The sequence below is a fragment of the Rhinoderma darwinii genome, chromosome 1 (genome assembly GCF_050947455.1).
Source record: "Rhinoderma darwinii isolate aRhiDar2 chromosome 1, aRhiDar2.hap1, whole genome shotgun sequence".
In the NCBI taxonomy this organism is placed as follows: domain Eukaryota; kingdom Metazoa; phylum Chordata; class Amphibia; order Anura; family Rhinodermatidae; genus Rhinoderma; species Rhinoderma darwinii.
Window position 1 is genome coordinate 63,974,860 of NC_134687.1, and position 20,201 is coordinate 63,995,060.

At 42.4% G+C, this 20,201-nt stretch overlaps 1 protein-coding gene across 2 annotated transcripts; it reads right to left on the reverse strand.

The window, feature by feature from the left end:
* Nucleotides 1-227: 227 nt before the first annotated feature.
* Nucleotides 228-19,465, reverse strand: UGDH (UDP-glucose 6-dehydrogenase). 2 transcript variants are annotated; one of them, XM_075859272.1, is made up of 12 exons: nt 19,242-19,465; nt 14,498-14,666; nt 10,779-10,880; nt 9,921-10,121; nt 8,797-8,994; nt 8,296-8,443; nt 6,808-6,902; nt 5,474-5,604; nt 4,486-4,619; nt 3,858-3,949; nt 3,135-3,245; nt 228-1,342 (listed from the first exon to the last, which is right to left on the reverse strand). In XM_075859272.1, exons 2-12 carry the CDS (start codon nt 14,657-14,659, stop codon nt 1,232-1,234), a joined length of 1,485 nt encoding a protein of 494 aa, XP_075715387.1. In that variant the 5' UTR covers nt 14,660-14,666; nt 19,242-19,465; the 3' UTR covers nt 228-1,231. The 2 variants fall into 2 exon arrangements, with proteins under 2 accessions (XP_075715387.1, XP_075715378.1); XM_075859263.1 differs by lacking the exon at nt 19,242-19,465 and adding an exon at nt 15,578-15,701.
* Between the last annotated feature and the right edge of the window lie 736 nt (nt 19,466-20,201).

Genomic DNA, 20,201 nt, shown 5'->3' on the forward strand with positions numbered 1-20,201 from the left:
TCTTATTTTTCAAAAGCTTTGTGGGGGAAAAAAAAAAAACACCCGGATAGGTTGCCATGAGCAACTGCACTAGTTTAGATTAAAATTCTATTTGTGTGACACCGAATAGTCCTGTGGACTCAACGTGCACCACACCATAAAAACCCTATGGAAATTGGTTTACTGGTTTCTCAGTTATTAGAATTTTAGATTCATATCCAGAATTCCTTCTGTTTTGTTTTTTTTGTCTATCTTGTTCTCAGATGATGGTCTGGAATATCTAAGAAGATAGTCAAGGAAATCGGACCTATTTAATGTCGGAATTGGCAGTTTATCAGTTTTCACTGGCTATTGTGTATTTAAACTTGGCGCATCTCAATATGAAGTAGGAATTTTGCATAAAATATATGGTTAAAAAACAGTTAACAATAGCAAAGTAGATGGATAACAAAACGAAAAAAAACTATATACTGTCGGTTTACACAGATTAGAGGAAGAATTTATATTTATTAAAAACCATTTCATCCCACTTACATGGAGGATGTAAATTGGCCTAGTTATCCATAGCCACCAATCAGATTATCTGTCACTTTCTAAACCGCACCAGAAAAATGAAATATCGTCCATATAAACCAGACACAGGGTTAACTTTTCGTTAAGGATTTTGATACACGAGGCTGAAAGTTCAGCAATGCATTTGAAATACTGCTAGATCGTCATGATCAGACTACAAAGCGGACACTTCTTACATAAGAAACCTATTTTGATGAACAGAACAAGCATGATCCATGTGATCACCGATTATAAAAATATAAAAACATTCCAAAAATAGATCTGTTTCAAAAGTGTCCCTTATAAATAACCACATACAAAAAAGAATGCACAAAATCCACTCCCGCTGTCATGTGAAATAAGGGGCGGACACCGTTACTGCAGGGCCCACTTATACGCGAGCCATTAAACAAATAAAATGGTTACAATCTGTAGTTCTATAAGAGTATAAAAAAATGCTTGTTTGGTCTTTAAAGTTAATTTGCGAATTTTTGGAAGAGATCAACCACTAAGTAATGGATAAAGTGAATTATTTACAAATAAATTATCTATTGGTGACATTGAGTAATTAATGAATTACTATGAACCTATAGAAAAATGTCGCTCTGTACGGCGGGCGGAATACTGAAAATGTACTAGACAGATAAGTTACATGCTTGTATACAGTTGCGTTCATGTGAAGCCATGGTCAGCACAGTATTTATACTCTGGCCTTCTTGTGAGGCACATCCGCAAGACTAATCTTGGGCATGTCGGCTGTCGGCGTGAAAGGGATTCTCTTGAAAGTCACCTTTTTCCCAATTGTCTCAACCTATAAATAAAATATAATACAAGGAATTATTAAATTATAGAAAGTCTATTGGACATGTAAAATGCTTGATGAAAAGGACAATATGGCTACGCTATGTGGTCATCTTAACGCTGAAAGGCCCAACATCCGTTCGAGATTATACTTTGTTTTTTGTGCAGTTCCAGGATTTTAGCCCCTAGATGGCAGTGTATACAAAAGAAATTTGTGCTACTGTCCGTACAGCTCATAAACTGCGCCACCCAGCATGTACGCATAACAGATATGTGGTTTGTAAATGCTATAGGAGGGTTAGTCCCTGTTCACAGTTTTTTGCAGGCAGAAAATTCTGCCTCAAAATTCCGTCTGGAATTTGAGGCAGATTTTGATCCCCCTGCATGCCATGCCGTTTGCCGCGTTTTTCGCCCCCGGCCATTGAGCCGGAAAACGCTTTCTCTGCCTCCCATTGATGTCAACGGGAGGCCAGAGACGTAAGCGCCCGAAGATGGGGCATGTCGCTTCTTTTTCCCGTGAGCCGGTTTTACGGCTCGCAGGAAAGACTCCGCCGATTGAAATCAATAGGAGTTTTCAGACATTTTTTGGCACATTTTCCAACACTGTTTCTGCGTAAAAAAAAACAAAAAACCGTGTCTTGACTTGTGTTTAAACCTGTAAGTGTATATATTGCAATCATAATAGAGAACGTAGAAAAACATGGATGATGAGGAGGTTAGAACGTCATTAAGGTCAATGTTCTGACTCTTCTGTATGAGTCATGCCGGGAGGAAAGAACATATAATTTCTCCTGCTCCCTTTGGTCACTTATGTGGATATTGCAGAACGTCTGCACGATTACACCCACGCAACAGTCTGCGTCACCCACATGTCTCATTGCGAAAAGCTGCGTGTATCCAAATAACATGGATTTCTAAATGGGACATTTAGGCAATTTTAAAATGCAAAAATACAGCTATATGGGCATGACAGCAAGAGATACAGTTCAGCTAAAGCAGTGACCCATTACATCAACACGGTCTGGAAATATAAGACATTTTAGGTGGAGTTTACCCCTATGACTCAAAGGGAGGTCTAAAAGAGAAGTGGGGTCTTTTTATAGAAGAAATCATGCACAGGTCATTAGTGTAGCTCAATTCAGGGATAGCCATAGCGTTGGCTAAACCTCTGACAGGATAGCCGTAGAATTAATACAATTATTTACACAAAGAATATTTGCTATTGTTGCCGCCTGCTCTAAACCGGATCGGGGAGTTAAAAGCAGCCCGAATAGTAATATTAAAAGGGAACCGGTCAAATAAAAAAATGCAGGGAAGACTAATATATAGCTTTGTTGGAAATGACTCAGTAGAAGAACTTTTAACTTGCAATGTACAGTCTTGCTCATGCTTGGCTTAAGAGTCCAGTGGGCGGTCCTACTCTGATAGCATAATTATGGTGTGTGCGCATACATTTAGGGAATACGGACGTCACAGCAAAGAGTTCCCCTCTATGACAGACCTGGCCTAACCATGCGTTAAATGGACTGCTAATGAAGACTAGGAGTCAAGTTACTGTAGAGAAGACTGTCAATTATTGTTTTTTGTTATATACAACAATTTCCCAAAATATTTGTTAAAATGGCTGCAAAAGGTAAAGCTTCACTTGAATGGTTTTGTCATCTCATTGTAAGCTTTATCGCAGCCTGCTGCCTGTCTACATACATATCCTTATTTAAAAATCTAAAAAAAATCCAATGGCATCGATTGTTCCTGCGATGGATATTATTTATAGTGTATATAATGTAATCACACAGACGTACCTGAAAGCCAATGTTCTGCAGCTCCCCGTGAAGGTCATCTAGAACCCGACGGCCATCAAATATGAATGCAGGCTTCAACATCTTGGAATGGATGCGATGGAAATCCAGTTCCTACCACGACAGAAACACAGCTTTAAGGGTATGTTCACACGCTAAGCAAAACTGCTGTAAAATACGGAGCGGTTTTCAAGGAAAAACAGCCTCTGATTTTCAGACGGTTTTTTTAAAGCATCAAGCGTTTACGGACGGTTTTTGGAGCTGCTTTTCTATTGACCCAATGAAAAACGTCTCGAGTAACATGCACTTTTTTTACGTGCCGCTTTTTGAAACGGCTACGTAAAAAAGAACAAAAAAAACGCCTCATCGGAACGAAATGCCTTTTTTTCCCCATTAAAATCAATGGGCAGATGTTTGGAGGCGTTCAGCTTCCATTTTTTCAGCCGTTTTTCGGGGCGTCTACGGCCTGAAAAACGGCTGAAAACAAGCCGTGTGAACATACTCTTATATTTGACTATAGATAAGGTAACCCTCAACATGGTGGACCCAGAAGCGCGATGTATTGGTACAACTAGAAGTTGTCGGGACTTGTGGCTGGAAATATCCTCACATATTTTTGGGGAACTACGGTATGTTACTACTAATATACAAAACAACTGAACGCTAAATAGAATCGCTATAGGAATATCATAAAATAACAAAACAGATTTGCAACTTTTTGCTCACCTTAAACATATCCCACTCAGTGCAAATAACTATAGCGTGAGCGTCCTCACAGGCCTCGTATGGATCTGTGGAGATATGGATCAGCTTCTCCACTGGGGGAAAAAAAATAAAAAATTCATTAGAATTAGAAATTAGATCGGCTAATAACACCAAATTCTTTCCAGATTTTTGTTTATGTCCCACATAATGAGGTCTTGTTCACACAACGCTAAAAAAGAAAAAAAAAAAAACTGCGTGTAAAAGAGTCAAAAACGCTAGCGTTTTTTGCCGCCTTTATGGGGGTGTAATTAGGACTCCTATTGACTATGGGAATTAGGCACGTTTTTGGCGCATTTTACGGATCTGATGCTGTTTTTTTTTTTACACACGACACATTTGTTTTTTTAAACACGCACGTTAAAAAACGGCATATAAGCGTCGAATACACGCCGTGTGAACAAGGCCCAACGGTGAAATCTACAAATGATTTCAGGAAGGAACAACCAACCAATTAGACCAGAAAGTACAAAACCTTTTAATGGTAACAATAAATATCACTCAGTGCAATGGTTGGCTGCTAATGTCGCCCATATGAATGGCTCCTGTATCGGAAAACAAATTATTTCTACGGTCGTCCCGGATCACATACCTCTATCATCAGCAGCTACACCAGGCTGGGATAAGTCTAGGACTATTTGTTCTCTTGGCACCTTGGGATCATATATGTGCAGTTTGGCACCTTCATCCATGAGGTATTTACTAATGTAGATACTGGAGGACTCTCTGTGGAAGTAGACAGACAGCTTCAGTAAATGGGTAATTCCTATACCAAACACACACATCAATAGATCCAACTGCGTGCAACGATATCTACGGCTAAATAAACATGCAAGTTCATAGAGTTACACGTCCCGTGTTTTGTCTCAACCAAATCTGCTGGTAGGCAACGGACCTTGAAGGCCAATATGATCAACAAATATCAATGAATATTTAAGTGATGGGAATTGATACATCAGCCTTTAAAAAAGTACAAATCTTAGCTTTTCTCCGTAAGGTATGTATTACATGGAGATTTGAAGATAACCGGGATGGTGGAGTCACATTGGCATGGACGGTTACACAGTAAAGGCAGGTTGACATGGCATAACAAGTGCCGATTGGCGATTGACTATCGGTGCCTGTTAAAAGGCTCTTTTACACAGGTCGATGCTACTCTATGGGGACAAACGAATGTTCGGTCCTCATCAGTTTGCATCATTGTCGGCAGCATATCCCTTGCTTACACGGGTAGGTGTGCTGCCGACAACCATGACTGTCTGTTGATCATATAGTTTATGCAGCTTATAAACCAGCATTCCCTGCCTGCTTTACAGGAGCCAATAAAATCAGCCAAACAAGCGTTCTTAAGAACTGAAGCCCTATCATTGGCTCGTGTAAGTAAGTAGTCCTCAACAGGCATCACTAGGATATATCACTGACAATAGCAGGTGTAGAGGCAATTAATGATGGCGTGCAAATGGGGGGGGGGGGGGGGGGGATTTAGCACATGCTATGCTGACAATTCCGTTATAGTCCTTGTAAATCTGTAACAGCCAACCACAATGCATTATGGTCAGTGTTCTAGTGTCGTCAATTACCTCGTGTCACCGGTGTCCTTTTTGAATGCAAAACCTAATAAAGCAATTTTTTTGTCTGTTACTGTGTTGAAGAGACAATCGATGATCCTTGTGGTAAACCTACGTCTCTGGTAGTTATTCATGTCAATGACCTGGAATTAAAATAAAAAATAAAATTGTGAAGCCGACCGTGGTGTTACATTTGAATGGTCAAACTTAGGCCTGATTTACACGAGCGTGTGCGTTTTGCGCGCGCAAAAAACGCTGTGTTTTGCGTGCGCAAAAGGCACTTGACAGCTCCGTGTGTCATCCGTGTATGATGCGCGGCTGCGTGATTTTCGCGCAACCGCCATCTTAGAGATGAGGCTAGTCGACGTCAGTCACTGTCCATGGTGCTGAAAGAGTTAACTGATCGGCAGTGCATTCCGATCACCATATCGAGTAACCTGTTTAAAAAAAAAAAGAAGAAGAGGTTCGTACTTACCGAGAACTTCCCGGCCGTTGCCTTGGTGACGCGTCCTTGGTGACGCGCCTCTCTTGACATCTGGCCCCACCTCCCTGGATGACGCGGCAGTCCATGTGACCGCAGCAGCCTGTGCTAGGCTTGTGATTGGCCTCAGCCGTCACTTGGACTGAATTGTCATACCGGGAGGTCAGACTGGAGGAAGAAGCCGGGAGTTCTCGGTAAGTCAGAATTTTTTTTTTATTTACACGTTCACGTATATTGTAATCGGAAGTCACTGTCCAGGGTGCTGAACCAGTTTAACTCTTTCAGCACCCTGCACAGTGACTGTCTCCTGCCGGGTTCGGTCAAAACGAGTTCGGCCGAACCCGGTAAAGTTCGTTTCGCTCATGTCTAAGACACTCCGTTCGGATGTTTGCAAACAGAAAAGCACGTGGTGCTGTTCTGTTTACATTCAGTTTGACAGCACGGAAGTGCTTCTGTGCGGCATGCGTGGTTTTCACGCACCCATTGACTTCAATGGGTGCGTGATGCGCGAAAAACGCACGATTATAGAACATGACGTGAGTTTTACGCAACGCACTCGCGCTGCGCAAAATTCACGCATCATCTGCACTGCCCCATAGAGTAATATAGGTGTGTACGAGACGCGTGAAAAGCACACGCGTCGCACGCGCATATGTTACGCTCGTGTAAATGAGGCCTTAGTCCAACTCTGTGCATAACAAAGTCAGAATGATATTCTTTTACCGTGGGCGAATACCAAGTGGCCAACAGCATGTGCCCGGCATACCAACCATTTTGGTTGCATGTCTTGCCAGTCTATACAAAAAAAATAAAAATAGTACATGCACACAGCATTGGCATCTAACCAGGGCAGATAAATAAATACCTGTTGCCAGTATCTTGCGACTTCGTGCAAATTTAAAACTTCACACAAATAAACTAAATTCAGAACATCTTTTTGGAAGCAGCTGCCACCAAAGCCTGGGAGAGATAATAGGAAAAAATTACATGAGAACTTCATCATGGATTTCCATATGTGACAATATTCTAAGTCTATACATTAAAGATCCTAGTGAGCTATACCCATATCCAGTAGTCAGAATTTGGAATAAAATGTAGCCAAATTATTTGCTTGGGGTTTCACAGCTTCAAAACGAACAAAGGCGGCTAGGAGTATTCAGGGATGTGCCACTCAGGCCGTTTTTGACAGCATCCGAGTGGCACCCGATAGTCTTCATGGACCCATTCACTCGGACGGCTGAATCGGGTCTGTGAAAAATGGTCAGAGTCTCCAATCCGAGGAAAAATAGAACATGTCCTATCTTTCCTCAGATCACTGACGGGACCCGGATGGCACACTTGGTCGTGCGCACGAGCCGTAAAAGGTGAAGAAAGCCCTTCGGTCGGGTTCCCAAAGGTCGGATATGAAAATAAACCACATTTTGGTGCGTTTTTTCCTATGGATTTAACGCGGTGGAAAGCAGCGGTAAACAACCGCTCATACTACCCTAGGCCGTTGTTATGGCAACACGTCGCTGTGCAGGCCAGTCCTGCCTCCCTGGATGACACTGCAGCGGTCACATGGGATGCAATGTCATCCCAAGAAGCCAGACTGGACAAAGAAACAGACTTCTGGGTAAGTATGTCTTTCTTTTTCCGTAGTTTTGCGGTGTAATTGCTGCAAATACCCCGCAAAAGTCGCAACACTTTGCTTTCGGTTGTGGGACTTGCATCCCGATTGAATTCAATGGGGAAAACTCGAAACGGAAAATCAATGCAGCATAAACTGACATGCGGTGTATTTAAATTCCGCACCGCAGGTGAACTTATTAACATATATGCTGCATTTTTTTCGCTGCGTGGGCATGAGATTTTCTAAGTCTCAGCCACTTTGCTGCCACGGTAAATGCGGCGGAATTTCCGCACAGAATTTCATTGCGAAAATTCCGCAATGTTTACGCTACGTGGGAACCATGCCTTAGATTTTCATTCAAGTCTATATCCGGTCTTCATGAAGCCAATGGAAGCTGAAGTGGTAGGAGGTTCTGCAGAGTGTTGCAGCCACTTTTTATTAAGCTATTGCTGGGGGGGGGGGGGGGTTCACAGCACACGACCTTCAAGCCTCTATGACCCGTGAGAAGTCCTCTACACCTGAAGGTACACTTTACAAACTTCACAATACGTGGTAATGTGACTCAAGGGACACTTGACACTAATGCTTCATATTATAGAATAGACACCTGCATGGGGTAATTCTACATTCTAAGCTTCACCATGCCTCGCAATACTACAGTAAGATCATAACTACCTACCAAGAAAGATCTATTGTACAGAAACAATAATACATGACAAACATTCTCAGGGTCATATTTACCAACGCTGGCTTTAAGGAACTTGTTTCCAATTCTCTGGTCCATTCCAATAGCCCTGGCTACTTCTTCTACATCTGCACCAGTTGCTTCACACAAGGCACTGATAGAGTTAATACTGCTGATCCGCTGAGCAAGGAACGCATTAGCAGCCTACAAAAAAGGGGTGAAAAACACCAAATTAGGAAATAGGAGAAATATATTAAGACTGGCGTGTAAAAAGGGGAGTCTTAAATTTACAGTGGTGAAAAATGCGTCAAATATATTAAGAAATGCACCCCTCCTAATATATGTGGCGCATCTTTGCGACAGAAATGCAAATCTACACCCAATTTGGGTCCAATCCTACACCGGTTAAGAGATACATCTGTCAATCCGGTTGAAACCCCAACCCTTCTGACAATTTTACATTTTAGCGCAACAATGGCGTGCGCCAAAATGACTTGTGTGAAAAACACGAAAGTCAATTTCTACTTAGGAAATTTCTTGTATTTGTGAACACCTACCAGTTTAGAAAGCTCAGAGGACCAAGTGTTGGTGGTTATAATCTTCTCAGAAGGCACCCAATGTTCATATACAGCACACAGAGCACGCACTGCTTTCTGTCCCTCAGTGGTCTCATCTCCTCCAATTAAGACCCTGTCAGGGTTCTTAAGATCCTTGACGGCTGTTCCTTCTGCAAGGAATTCTGGGTTAGACAGCACCTTGAGGAATAAAAGAGATTGTTACAAACAAGGCAGTGTGCACTTTTGCAACCATTTGTTATGGCTGTCTATTGTGTCTCCATGGTTACAGACTACAAAACTAGTGTAGTCTGATCCTGCAGTCATTTATAATACTGTGCATACACTTCGGAATAATAATTGGTGGCATGAAATAGTAATGTAATGTGTATGAGGCCTACAGAGAGTAGATGTTTGGAGAAACGTGGGTGTCAACCTGCCAAATCATTGTTCAGTGGGGAGACTCTACTGCAGTCTAATCATTAGCCCAATTGTACCTATGTCATGCTGAAAGGAGTTTTACATAAAGCCTAGTCATCCTAGAATGATCAGTTCTAAAACTTTCAAATATACTCAGATACATCATCATTTTCAACACCTCAGCTTGCCGTCAGTGACCAGAAACATTAGGATTTGAATTCAGAGGCTTGAAAACCTAACGTTAGTTATACATGATTAGGGCAGGTTTTAAGCTCCTGCTTTCTGTCAGTGTATGGAAACATTCTTCATTACATCCAGAGATCTTTTGAAGTGGTTGTGAAATTAAAACAAAGTACATTAGAATGTTGCAAAACATTTCATTACATAAAAGGTTTCTGGGTTTTATGTAATTAAAGCAGAATCTTTCTTAGGCTTTATTCATATCTGCGGTGGAGCCTCCGTTGCAGATTCCGTCATTTTTGCAAGACAAAACAATGGACACCGTGGTGAAAAGGAGCCATTGGTTTCCATTATGTGACAGATCCGGGAGCTCTAATTTTTCATTGCTCTGCTCTTATGGCGGTGCAGAACAACGGAAAGCCCTGACGCGGATGTGAACAGAGTCTAAGCAGATGAAATGGGAAAAAATTGCTAGATGTATGGGTACATGGACTTCTAAATTCATTTGTGTATGGTTAGAAAATTACCTGGAGATTGAGATTGGGTTTTGTGTTGGCATCAAAGATCCGACGAATGCTCTCTGCGGCTCTCACAGGCACAGTGCTCTTTTCCGTCACAATTTTGTATCCATTGGAGTTCTGCACAATCCTTCTGGCACAAGCTTCAATGTATTTAAGATCCGCAGCCCGGCCTTTTCCCATGCCATATGTTTTTGTTGGGGTATTAACCTGCCCAAGGAAAAGTTAAAACCAATGACAGTTGCATATTTTAGAATATAAAATTTAGAAATACACAATGTCAGCAAATAACAGGGGAATGTGTCCGACATGTTCATCTACCTTCAGGGGTTTGTCTGTGGAGATATTGCTATGGAGCTTCCTGAAAGACAAGTCTGTCGAACTGATCACCGATACCTTCGACTATGTCCTTACCTTTCATCACATACTGTTAAGTCCCTATGCACACTGCTGAAATGGCTACTGTATAGTATGGAGAGATCGCTAGAATTAAGGATCCTGGTTTTTGGGAAGCTCATGAATTGCATGCACTATGAATAAACCTTATACCATCAGACTGATTGGAGAACGCCTCGGTAATATGTACCTGGTTATAATAATGCCACTGAGAGCAGCTATAGAGGACTGGGTAAGGGGGGAGTTGGCATGTCTAGGTTGGTGGCCGTATTCATTTATTCATTTTTATATCATCAGGATTGGCTTCAGTCATCAGCATGGATGAGCCTTCTCCATCCTCACCCAGGATCCTCTATATCCACACAAAGCGACATTTTAATAAGATCTATGATAAACAAAGTGTCAGCACCCCCTGCGCATACACTACGTAAGCCTGATTAGTGTAGGGCCCCTTTAAATAAAAATACTTACAGAAATGAACACGAGGTCAGCCTCTTGGATTGCTTTATCAATGTCAGTGGAGTAAAATAGGTTCTTTCCTCGGCAAGACTCAACCACTTCTTTCAGTCCCGGCTGCACAAAAAAAAATATATAGATAAATTCCATTAGAAAAGGGTAAAAAAAAACAAACAAAAAAAAACACACCATACACAAATAATATAAAGAACAGAACCATGTAAACAAGAAAATAGAGGTGCTGCTGGTAAGTTTCGTGAAAGAGTCTGCAAACTAAAACTACAGCTGTGGCATTGTTGGGGTGGCAGGTTCACAGTCCTGTGGTGCATTGGCTGCACTTAAACATGTGCCACGCACAGACAATGTAGTGCCACATTTGCTAAAATGCATAGATCGCAGGGCCCAGAAGTAGATGAGGCAATAGCATGTGGCACTTTCTGGGTGTTTTTTTTGTGGCATGCTAGGTCTTTGGGCTCTCAGAAACAACTAAACCCAAAAACTGATTGACACCGATATCGTTTTGTGTCCGTTGTCCTATCAGTTAGCGCCTATCCATATCTGTATTGGAGGCTCCGTTAGGGGCCTCTGTCAAAGATACGGCCGAAATTACCACGGACACCATGACAGAAACCCGAAGGAACCAAATTAAAGATAATGGGTTCCGTCGGGCGTGATTGCGTTTGTCATACAATAGAACCGGCGACTCCAATATTTTTGTTGTTCTGCTCCTCTGACAGAGCAACACCAATGCAGGTGTGAACCGGGCCCTAGGCTCAGGAAGAATGTTCCAGGCCTTCTCTCGATTAAAAGGAGAACCCTTCGCCCTTTAGTAATTCACGATTACCCCAGGATGTGATTCAGAAGTGATCTGTAGCCAGATTTAAATTAGGTAATCTTCACAAACTATGAATTGCCATCTGGATCGCATCAAAAAGTTTTAAAATCTTAAAAGGTGTATTCACATGCTGCAGTTGTATAGCAAACTTCTGCGCTTTCGTAAAACTGCACCCTAAAACACGAGAACGCTGCTCTAATTTATTTGAATGAAACCATGTGACGATTATACCACCTGGGAGTGGAGTCAAAAGTTCATATGACCCTCTCACCATTTTACCTTTTGTACTAAACAAACAATTTAACCATTGTGCTGCTGCCTGGACACAAGGTAAAGTCTCTTACAGGGAGGATATTCGGTGCAGCGCAGCCTCAGTACATTTCCTGTATTCTCTTTAGGAGAGTGATTACAGCTGTGAGCTCAGAAGTGCCAGCTCAGCAGAGGAAGTGCTACAAGCCTGCCCCTAGAGGTCAGCAGGAAAATAGCAAGGTACTATACAGGAGCAGTTCTAGGAAAAGCAATATTATAATGTACAGAGATCGCAAGGAAGCTGGATTGTGTAAATGCATGGCATTCTTAAAAGGGGGGGGGGTTATTAAAGTGCAAAACATCCTCATATTTACAGGACCACTGAATAGTGCATAAAAAGCGATCACTAATAAGTGTCCATGGAGCTATAGAATTCCGTACGTTGATGAATAGGTTTGACAAATCTGAGCGATTATGAATATTCGTAAAGATCTGCAGAGAATTTATGTAAACGCAGACGCTTAAGATTTTACGTGAACGGTTTTGGTTTTTTTTAGCCATTTTTTATTTTAAAATAACTAATTGGTGGCTTTCTATGATATTGATCGGTAATAATCTTATTTTCGGTTAGACAGCCCTTGTGTTGATAGATCCTGTACTCCTGTGATATGCTGCATGTTAATTATTATCACAGCAGATTATATCTGGTCATACTTAGCATGAAGAAATTGCATGTGGCCATTATAATGTAGTGAAAAGTTTCTATCTAGGTCAGCAGTTTCCTAGCAGCATCATTTTCTTGACAGATTACTCGGTGCCCTCGAAAAAAAGAAATGTCCATCAAGAGTAAAGATAATGGGTGCTGGGACCGTCCACTACACTGCCTCCCAAACTGGAGTTCAGGGGGCTAAAAATCAAGTTATAAGCACCTAAAAAACAAACAAAACATGCAGCTAGGTTGATGGAAAAATTAGTTATGGTTGACTGGAGGCAAAAACAAAAAGATTTCCTGCCTTGTGAATGCAAAAATTAGCTGTGCCCTTAAATGGTTAATTAATTTGAGGAAGTTGTATAAAAAGGTTGCCTTTTAAATAATCTGGTCGGCGTCTCCCATTATATCCGTGGAATCCTTCTCCACCCTCATCACATAGGTAAGAAAGTAGGAACCAGACATTCAGAGATCCACCTCGATAAAACCTATGGTGGGCAAGGTGTCTCCCACTCTCAGACGACCCCAGATGAAACAGTGGCCCATTGGCACAACGATAGTTTAATCCTACCTATCAATTTACAAAGGATCACGAAGTAAACAAATCGGGCTATTTAGACAGCGTAAACCTAGAACAGGCAGTCAGAAGAGGAGCCAAATTCATCATAATGGCGCACACTGCACGATACATTTTAAGCCACCTGAATCCTTTGAAAGGCGTTCAGTGGGGCGCAAACATCTGTGACTTTGTGCATTTTCTTAATAAAAAAAAAATAAATTAAAAATCGGTCTAAAGCTTGATGCCACGTTTTTTTGACAAGGTCTAGGTGCAATTACATTAGTAAATCTGCCCCAATGTTAAAAATGTGTTCAGTTTCAGTGTGTCCGTGCAGTCATTGCCATGTTTGGACAGATTCATGATAGGTCAGAAACATGCGAGACCATCAGTGGTGAAATCTGCGATTTTTGCGTTACTGGAAACCTAAGGCCTCATGCACATGCCCATAGCAGTGTGCACAGTCAGTGATTGCAGAACCGGCAGGCCACGGAGTAATCCGCAATTCACAGACCGTGCCACACATTTTAATAGGCCCGGACCGCAAATCCAGACCATATAATGACATGTAGTATTTTTTTTGCAGTCCACGCACCATGAAAACCACTGTCGTGTGCATTGGCCCATAGGTTAACATATGTTTTATACTATCCACAATTGCGGATTGTATACGGCCGCAGCTGCAGGGTCGCGTGCATGAGGCCCTACACAACATTCAGCACACAGCCACGTATTCATATATGCAACATAGCAGAGTTAACTAAACATGGCAAGTATACAGGACAAAGCATAAAGAAGTGCTAAAGTACACCCAGTGAAAACGTCACATACACCTCCACACAAACCGTACAGAAGTCCAATATACTCGCTGTATGTAAATACCATATCTGACATAAGGAGTCACGTATACAGATGAAAGTTAAATTAGTCGTGTAAGGAAGAACTCCAGTAAAATCTAGCAGCAACATAAAGCAGATCGGTTAGCCTAATATGTAGGGGTATAATAGGGGAAAATAACAGCTACAGGTCGGCACTCCTAGTAGCCAAAACGCCACAAAATAATATTTGTGCCGTTAGGCTATTCCGAGCGCTGAAAGATTACAGTGGAATCAGAGTTTAAAGTTTGCTGCATTTATGAGGGGAGTTGTCCCCCCAACTCTCCTTGAGCCGCAGGCCCGTAATTGACAGCTGCTGTATATAAGTGCATACAGAGAAGTCTGACAGTCACTACGGAGAGGGATGGAGGGGGGAGCGTTCCCCTCATTAATACAACTAGAATTTTTTTTTCCGCTTCGGCTACTAGGAGTACGGACCTTACATAGGGCAACATATTAAGCTAATAGATCCACTATAAATACAAGTCACATACATGGGAGGGTCCTTACCTCATAAATGGGGAGGGTGTCTGAATTCCATGCATTTATTCGGGCCTCATTAACATCCACCACGGTCACCTTGATATCAGGGCACATGTGAGCAATGACGCTGCATGTTGGACCACCAACATATCCGGCACCAATGCAGCAGATCTTCTTAATTTGAAACATTATGATCCTGCAAAATAGATATAAGATTGTTAATACACAGAGCAATGTATCTAGTACAGCAGACTATAAAAGACAGTCATACCCTTAATGTTTCACCAGCAGAGCCGGGTTTATAGTGACTCTCCAGTCCCATCCCCCAAACGATAAAACAACAACTATACATTGAAATGTACAGTCCACTTACCAGATGCCCCACTCCTGAATGGTCCGGCCTCTGTTCCAATCCCCCGTTTTCCACTCTCCAAGATGGCTGCCACTGTTTTAGACTTGCTATGGAGAGCTTCTTTGGAAGTCTTGAGTCACCCTACTGCCCTCCAATGGACAAGCGCTGATTACTTTGGCGCTGTTGTAGACATCATCAGCGCTCGGCCATGGGAGGACATTGGAGGCGGTGTGGATTGTCTCAAGACTTCCAAAGCAGCTCTCCATAACAAAGTCCGAGCACGTGGCAGCCATCTTGAAGAGCCTTAAAACAAGGGACCGGAGGATGGATCATTCAGGAGCGGGGCAGCAGTTAAGTGGACTATCCTTTTCCAATGTATTGTTTTTTTTACAGGATGGTTACTTTAATTAGCGCAAATCAATGTATTATTTCGCTATTTTTAGGGTCTTACAAAAGTTTAACGTGTCCCTCCAATGTTATACTCTCCTGCCCGATTTGACATTGGGCGTGGAAAGCCACAGTAACAAAGCCACCGAGTACAACACCCAGCGAGTATCGGGTCCTAGAAATATGGTCGTGCCCGATACTTGCTGGGTTCGGTTAGATTTGAACTAAAAAAAAAACTAACTAATTAACAAAACAACGCAATGTCATTTACACGTGAGACATGATCTTTATCTTGCACTAGATCTCCAGACGAGGTAAATAAACATTATTATGTTCAGCCCTCATTTGTGCATAGATAAAAGTCTTACATTGCGACAACAATTCTACACCATGAGGTAGACGCCTTTACAAGGCTTGAGGGACCCCATGCCGCCGATGATTCAATGCTCACATTCCTTGCTCAGAGACTCTGCACATCTGTAACGTGCCCCCCACCCCCCGGCCTGGTGTATACGTTACACTTACCAGCATCTCTATCATTGTGTGGGTTCAGTAAAAGGAAATGTACGTCACAATAAGGAGGGGGGGGGGGAGCACTGGAAACTCAGAACAGTCTACTACAGGGATTTCATGTGAGGGACCCGATATATTACATGTAAGATGGACCAAAGCAGCACCCAATGTCCAGTATTTAAGCAGAGGGGTGCAAAGCAATCGACATCCTAGTTCCACAAACATCCTCATCGACTAGACATTACTTGGTGATTGCTCAGTGTTAGGAGACCTTCCATTACATAGAATATCACTCCATATTACATGTCAAATGAATATGGAGCGCTGCAGTCTTTTCTGTTTGACGTGTAATACGGAGTGATATCATATGGAATGGAAGGTCTCGTAACACTGAGCAATCACCAAGAAGTGCCGGTGGATATTACAATTGCAAAGCAGGTCATAGATGTGGGGGAAGGGGAGGCATATAGTAACCCGAGGTACCCCTATTGCGCCAGTGGAGGCGATGGAATGTGGGGGGGGGGGGGGGGTTAAACTTCTAGGTAGTAAAACAGGCTAGCTAAAAACGAAAAAAAAAAAAAAGGGACTGCTCAGTTCAATCCAATTGACAGCAAAGGGCATGTTCACACGGCACTAAAAAAACAGACGTGTAAACGCATCATATATGCTAGCATTTTTGTTTAGCGCTTTTTAAAAATACAGGCCTTTTTTACAAGTTTTTAGCGTGCTTTTTTGGGGGTAATTAGGACTCCCATTGACTATGGGAACATTTGGCACGTTGTCAGCGCTTTCTATGTTCTACTTTTTTTCTACTGGATGCGTTTTTTTTAAATATGATCGCGTAAAAAAAATAAATATATCTGTTGCATGTACTAATGGGGCGCTGTCTCATTAATTTGCATCGGAAGCTTAATCAAGCGGTTTTTTTGACACTTATTTAGTTGCGTAAAACGCACAAAATATGCATCAAATACACACCCTGTGAACAGGGCGTGGCAGCAGATTTGCGGTGTGGTTTCCACTACATTTAGGGCTCGTCCACACGTAGTGGAATTGCGGAGTTTCTTCCGTCCGCAATTCTGGATGGAAAATAGAGTAGCAACAAAGTGGGTGAGATTTAACAAATCTCATCCACACACTGCGTAAAAATTCCGTCCAAAAATTTACCTGTGGTGCGTGTTTTACGCATCGCAGAATGTCAATTCCTGCTGCGGAAAGCGGACTGAAAAATGCTGCGTTTTTCAGAGGAGATGTCAGTCACCATCTCCCAAGATTGAGAAAAACACAGCAAAATACGCAGCATTTTCTGCAGTACAACGCATAAAAATGTGTTGTTATTTTCCGCAGCGGAATGTCTGCTACTTTCAACAGGATTGCTGCAAAAGTTCTGTTACGTGTGGACAAGCCCTTAGACTTGGGGACTGTCTGGCAGCTATTCTGTTTCTAAGGCCTCATGCACACTCCCGCCGGCCGTTGAATGGCCGCTAATGACGGTTCCGTGAATCACGGACCGCACAGGGATGGCTTCCGTGTGTAGCCCGTTGTTTCACGGACCAAGTCAATGCAAAGGCCGAGACTGCTCCGTCAAAAATGGACAGGAGAAGGACCTGCCCTATTTTTGATGGAACGACCACACGGTTCCATTAAAACCACGGAAGTGTGCATGGCCCCAATGAAATGAATGTGTCAGGGTGAAGTCAGTTAAAACAACGGATAGCACCCTGACAAAAAAAACTGAAGTGGGAACGAGGCCTTAGTTACATCTCTATCTTGGAAAGCTGGGTGGCAACGAACATTAAACATCTCATAACTTTTCTAGAATAACAAATCTTATCCAGCATCGCATAGGATTTGTGGCTTAGTATGGAAAACTGGATAACAAATGTGGGGGCTCTAAAAGAAAACGACTAAACTGAATAAAAATAAAGTTTAGAAAGTAAAATTATGTATTCGGAATCCCCACTGCTGAGCAGAAATAAAGATGGGCAGCCATAAAGAAGAAGACCATGAACACACGTACGGCCGGGAGACCCCCAGACTGCCTCGTGTGCAGGTACTAAATGGATCCTTTCATCCACTCACTGAATAGGGACCATTCAATGGAACATCAGGACCTTGTCCATTGCGAATTCCTTATGCGGCCTCAGATTTGTCAGTAAAGCCCAGAACATTGTAGAACTACAAGTTACAGCATTGCCTTTTATAATCTGCAAGCGGTATTGGGCCCTGATAAAGATAAAATGTTGAATCTATGGAACCAAAAAGAATGATTTGGAAAACGTGCGATCAATATTGTACGAGATAACGGTTGTGATCTGAGTGCGCAGGTTTCGTGAATACCCCGGCCACATTTTATGGTGGCCATATAGGGACAATTGGATGTGAAGCTGGAAAGCACTTTGATTCTGGAAGGTAAGTAGTTAACGTATTAACCCTTAATCTAGGTTGCATCATATTGGACCTGGCAAATATCTACGGTTGTGGTCAGTGTATCATGTCAGTGGTTAATAGGGAAAGAGTAAAGGAGAGTCACAGCTACAGAATACAAGACCGCTGCGTGTGTAGTTCAGAGCCCCGTATACACAGCTATATGAACGTACAACATAAACAACACCATCACAATACAACATAAAGTATATTATAGCCTTATAACGTATGCAGAGCTCAGATATAGAAGCATGGACTTCACAATCGGATCCTAAAAAGAATATGTTCACACATGGCAGATTTGTTGCGGGAAAAACTCTGCCAGGTGTGAATATACCCCAATGTAGAGGTTTGCAAAGCTCTACAGATCACTGCGCCCCTTAATCTTCTAGATAAGAGATTTCTTTATGTTGGGGGTTTGCTGAAGGCAACTCCATTATAATGAATGAAGCTGTAACAATTTATTGTACAAGGGAGTAAAGATGCCCTGACAGGAGATATTGCAGATCCCACGGATCTACGAGAATAGCCCAAGTGGGATTTTTACCAGTTCTGTTGCATTACCAGAGATAAGCGGCGCCCGGCAGCCACACATCTCCTTCATTCCATGTGTATATACCCATCTGAATCACATCTTCAGGGGCATCTCAATACAGAGTGACCTGGTTGTATGAACCAGATTATTCCCCATCACTTTTGGCACCACAAATGTATTGATCAGTTATTACTGGTTCCATATTTATCACATTAAAGTTTATAACAATCCACTAATGTATCTTGTCCCTACAGCCTCACATCTGGGGACTGAGCAATGTACAGATCTGATCAGTCCTCATTTCCTGGGGCTCATGTTTCCATATGAAAGTGATCAGATAATATGGATTCAACCATGATCTATAATAAGGAACAGATGGAGCCTGGAGGAGGCAGATCCAGAAGTAGCTGGAAAACGAGAACTTCCTCTGTGTATCAGACAGACACATTGTCGGTATATAGACCCAGTATACACAGCCCACCATGTAGCTGAGCTGGAGGGTCCCTCATACCTGTGCCCAGCGGAATACCCGGTATAACCCTCCTGCCCGCACTTACCTGGAGAGCGCAGAGATGAGTGAAGCACAGAGTCAGTCTCACCCAGTGCCGGGCATGGGCTGCAAATTCATATACCCCCTTAGCAGGCCCACCCACAAGGGAGGAGACGGGGATGGATAGTAGCCCGGTGGGTGTGCTGAGGAGGGGGTGGGGGTGCAGGAGAAGATGAGGCGCTGTGTGCTGGGAGAGAGGAATGGAGCGGCGTCTCTTGCTCCGGATGTAGATGGCAGATCCCTCCCATACACTGCACCGGGCATGTGTACTATACACCCGGTATACAGAGACCAGTCTGTGCCCGTTCCAGAGTCCGATCTGAAAGTTCACGGACTCCGTGTGCTGGTTGACGTTCCAGTCAGGGTGTATTTACACGCACCGTTTGTTTATTGCTGCGATTTTCTATTTTGTTGCTTAATGTGAAGGAATGATAGCAAGAAAATGATTCAATTGTATCACTTCTAACAATGACGTGACGCTGTAATAATTTATCCTACTGACCTGTGGTTGGGGTGATATCTGTAATAAAATAATTTAAAAAAAAAAAAAAAGCAAGCCATTCACCAGACCGTTCAGTCCAGGCTGCAGTCAGCCGAATTTATTTTGAGGAAAGTAAAGTACATAAGAATCTAGGGCTGAGTTTATAGGTAGCACTTTTTTATCGTTGCAGTTTTATGCCTTGAATCGTCTGAATGTTGCATTTACATACCATGCGGTTTTGCAATGTGGTTGCATGTCCGTTCTGACGTGTTGATTACGCGGTTTATTTGAAGTATTATCCCATTGACATAAACTATAAAAACCGCAACTGCATTGTATTTAAATATGGTTTTTTTTGGCGTGATGTTCCAGTCTATTTTTCTATTTGGTTCAGCGGTGTAATTAGACAATGCGTTAATAAAACCACTTCGGAACCGCAGCATTTATTTAATAATCATGCGGTTTTACAATGCATTACACTGAGTT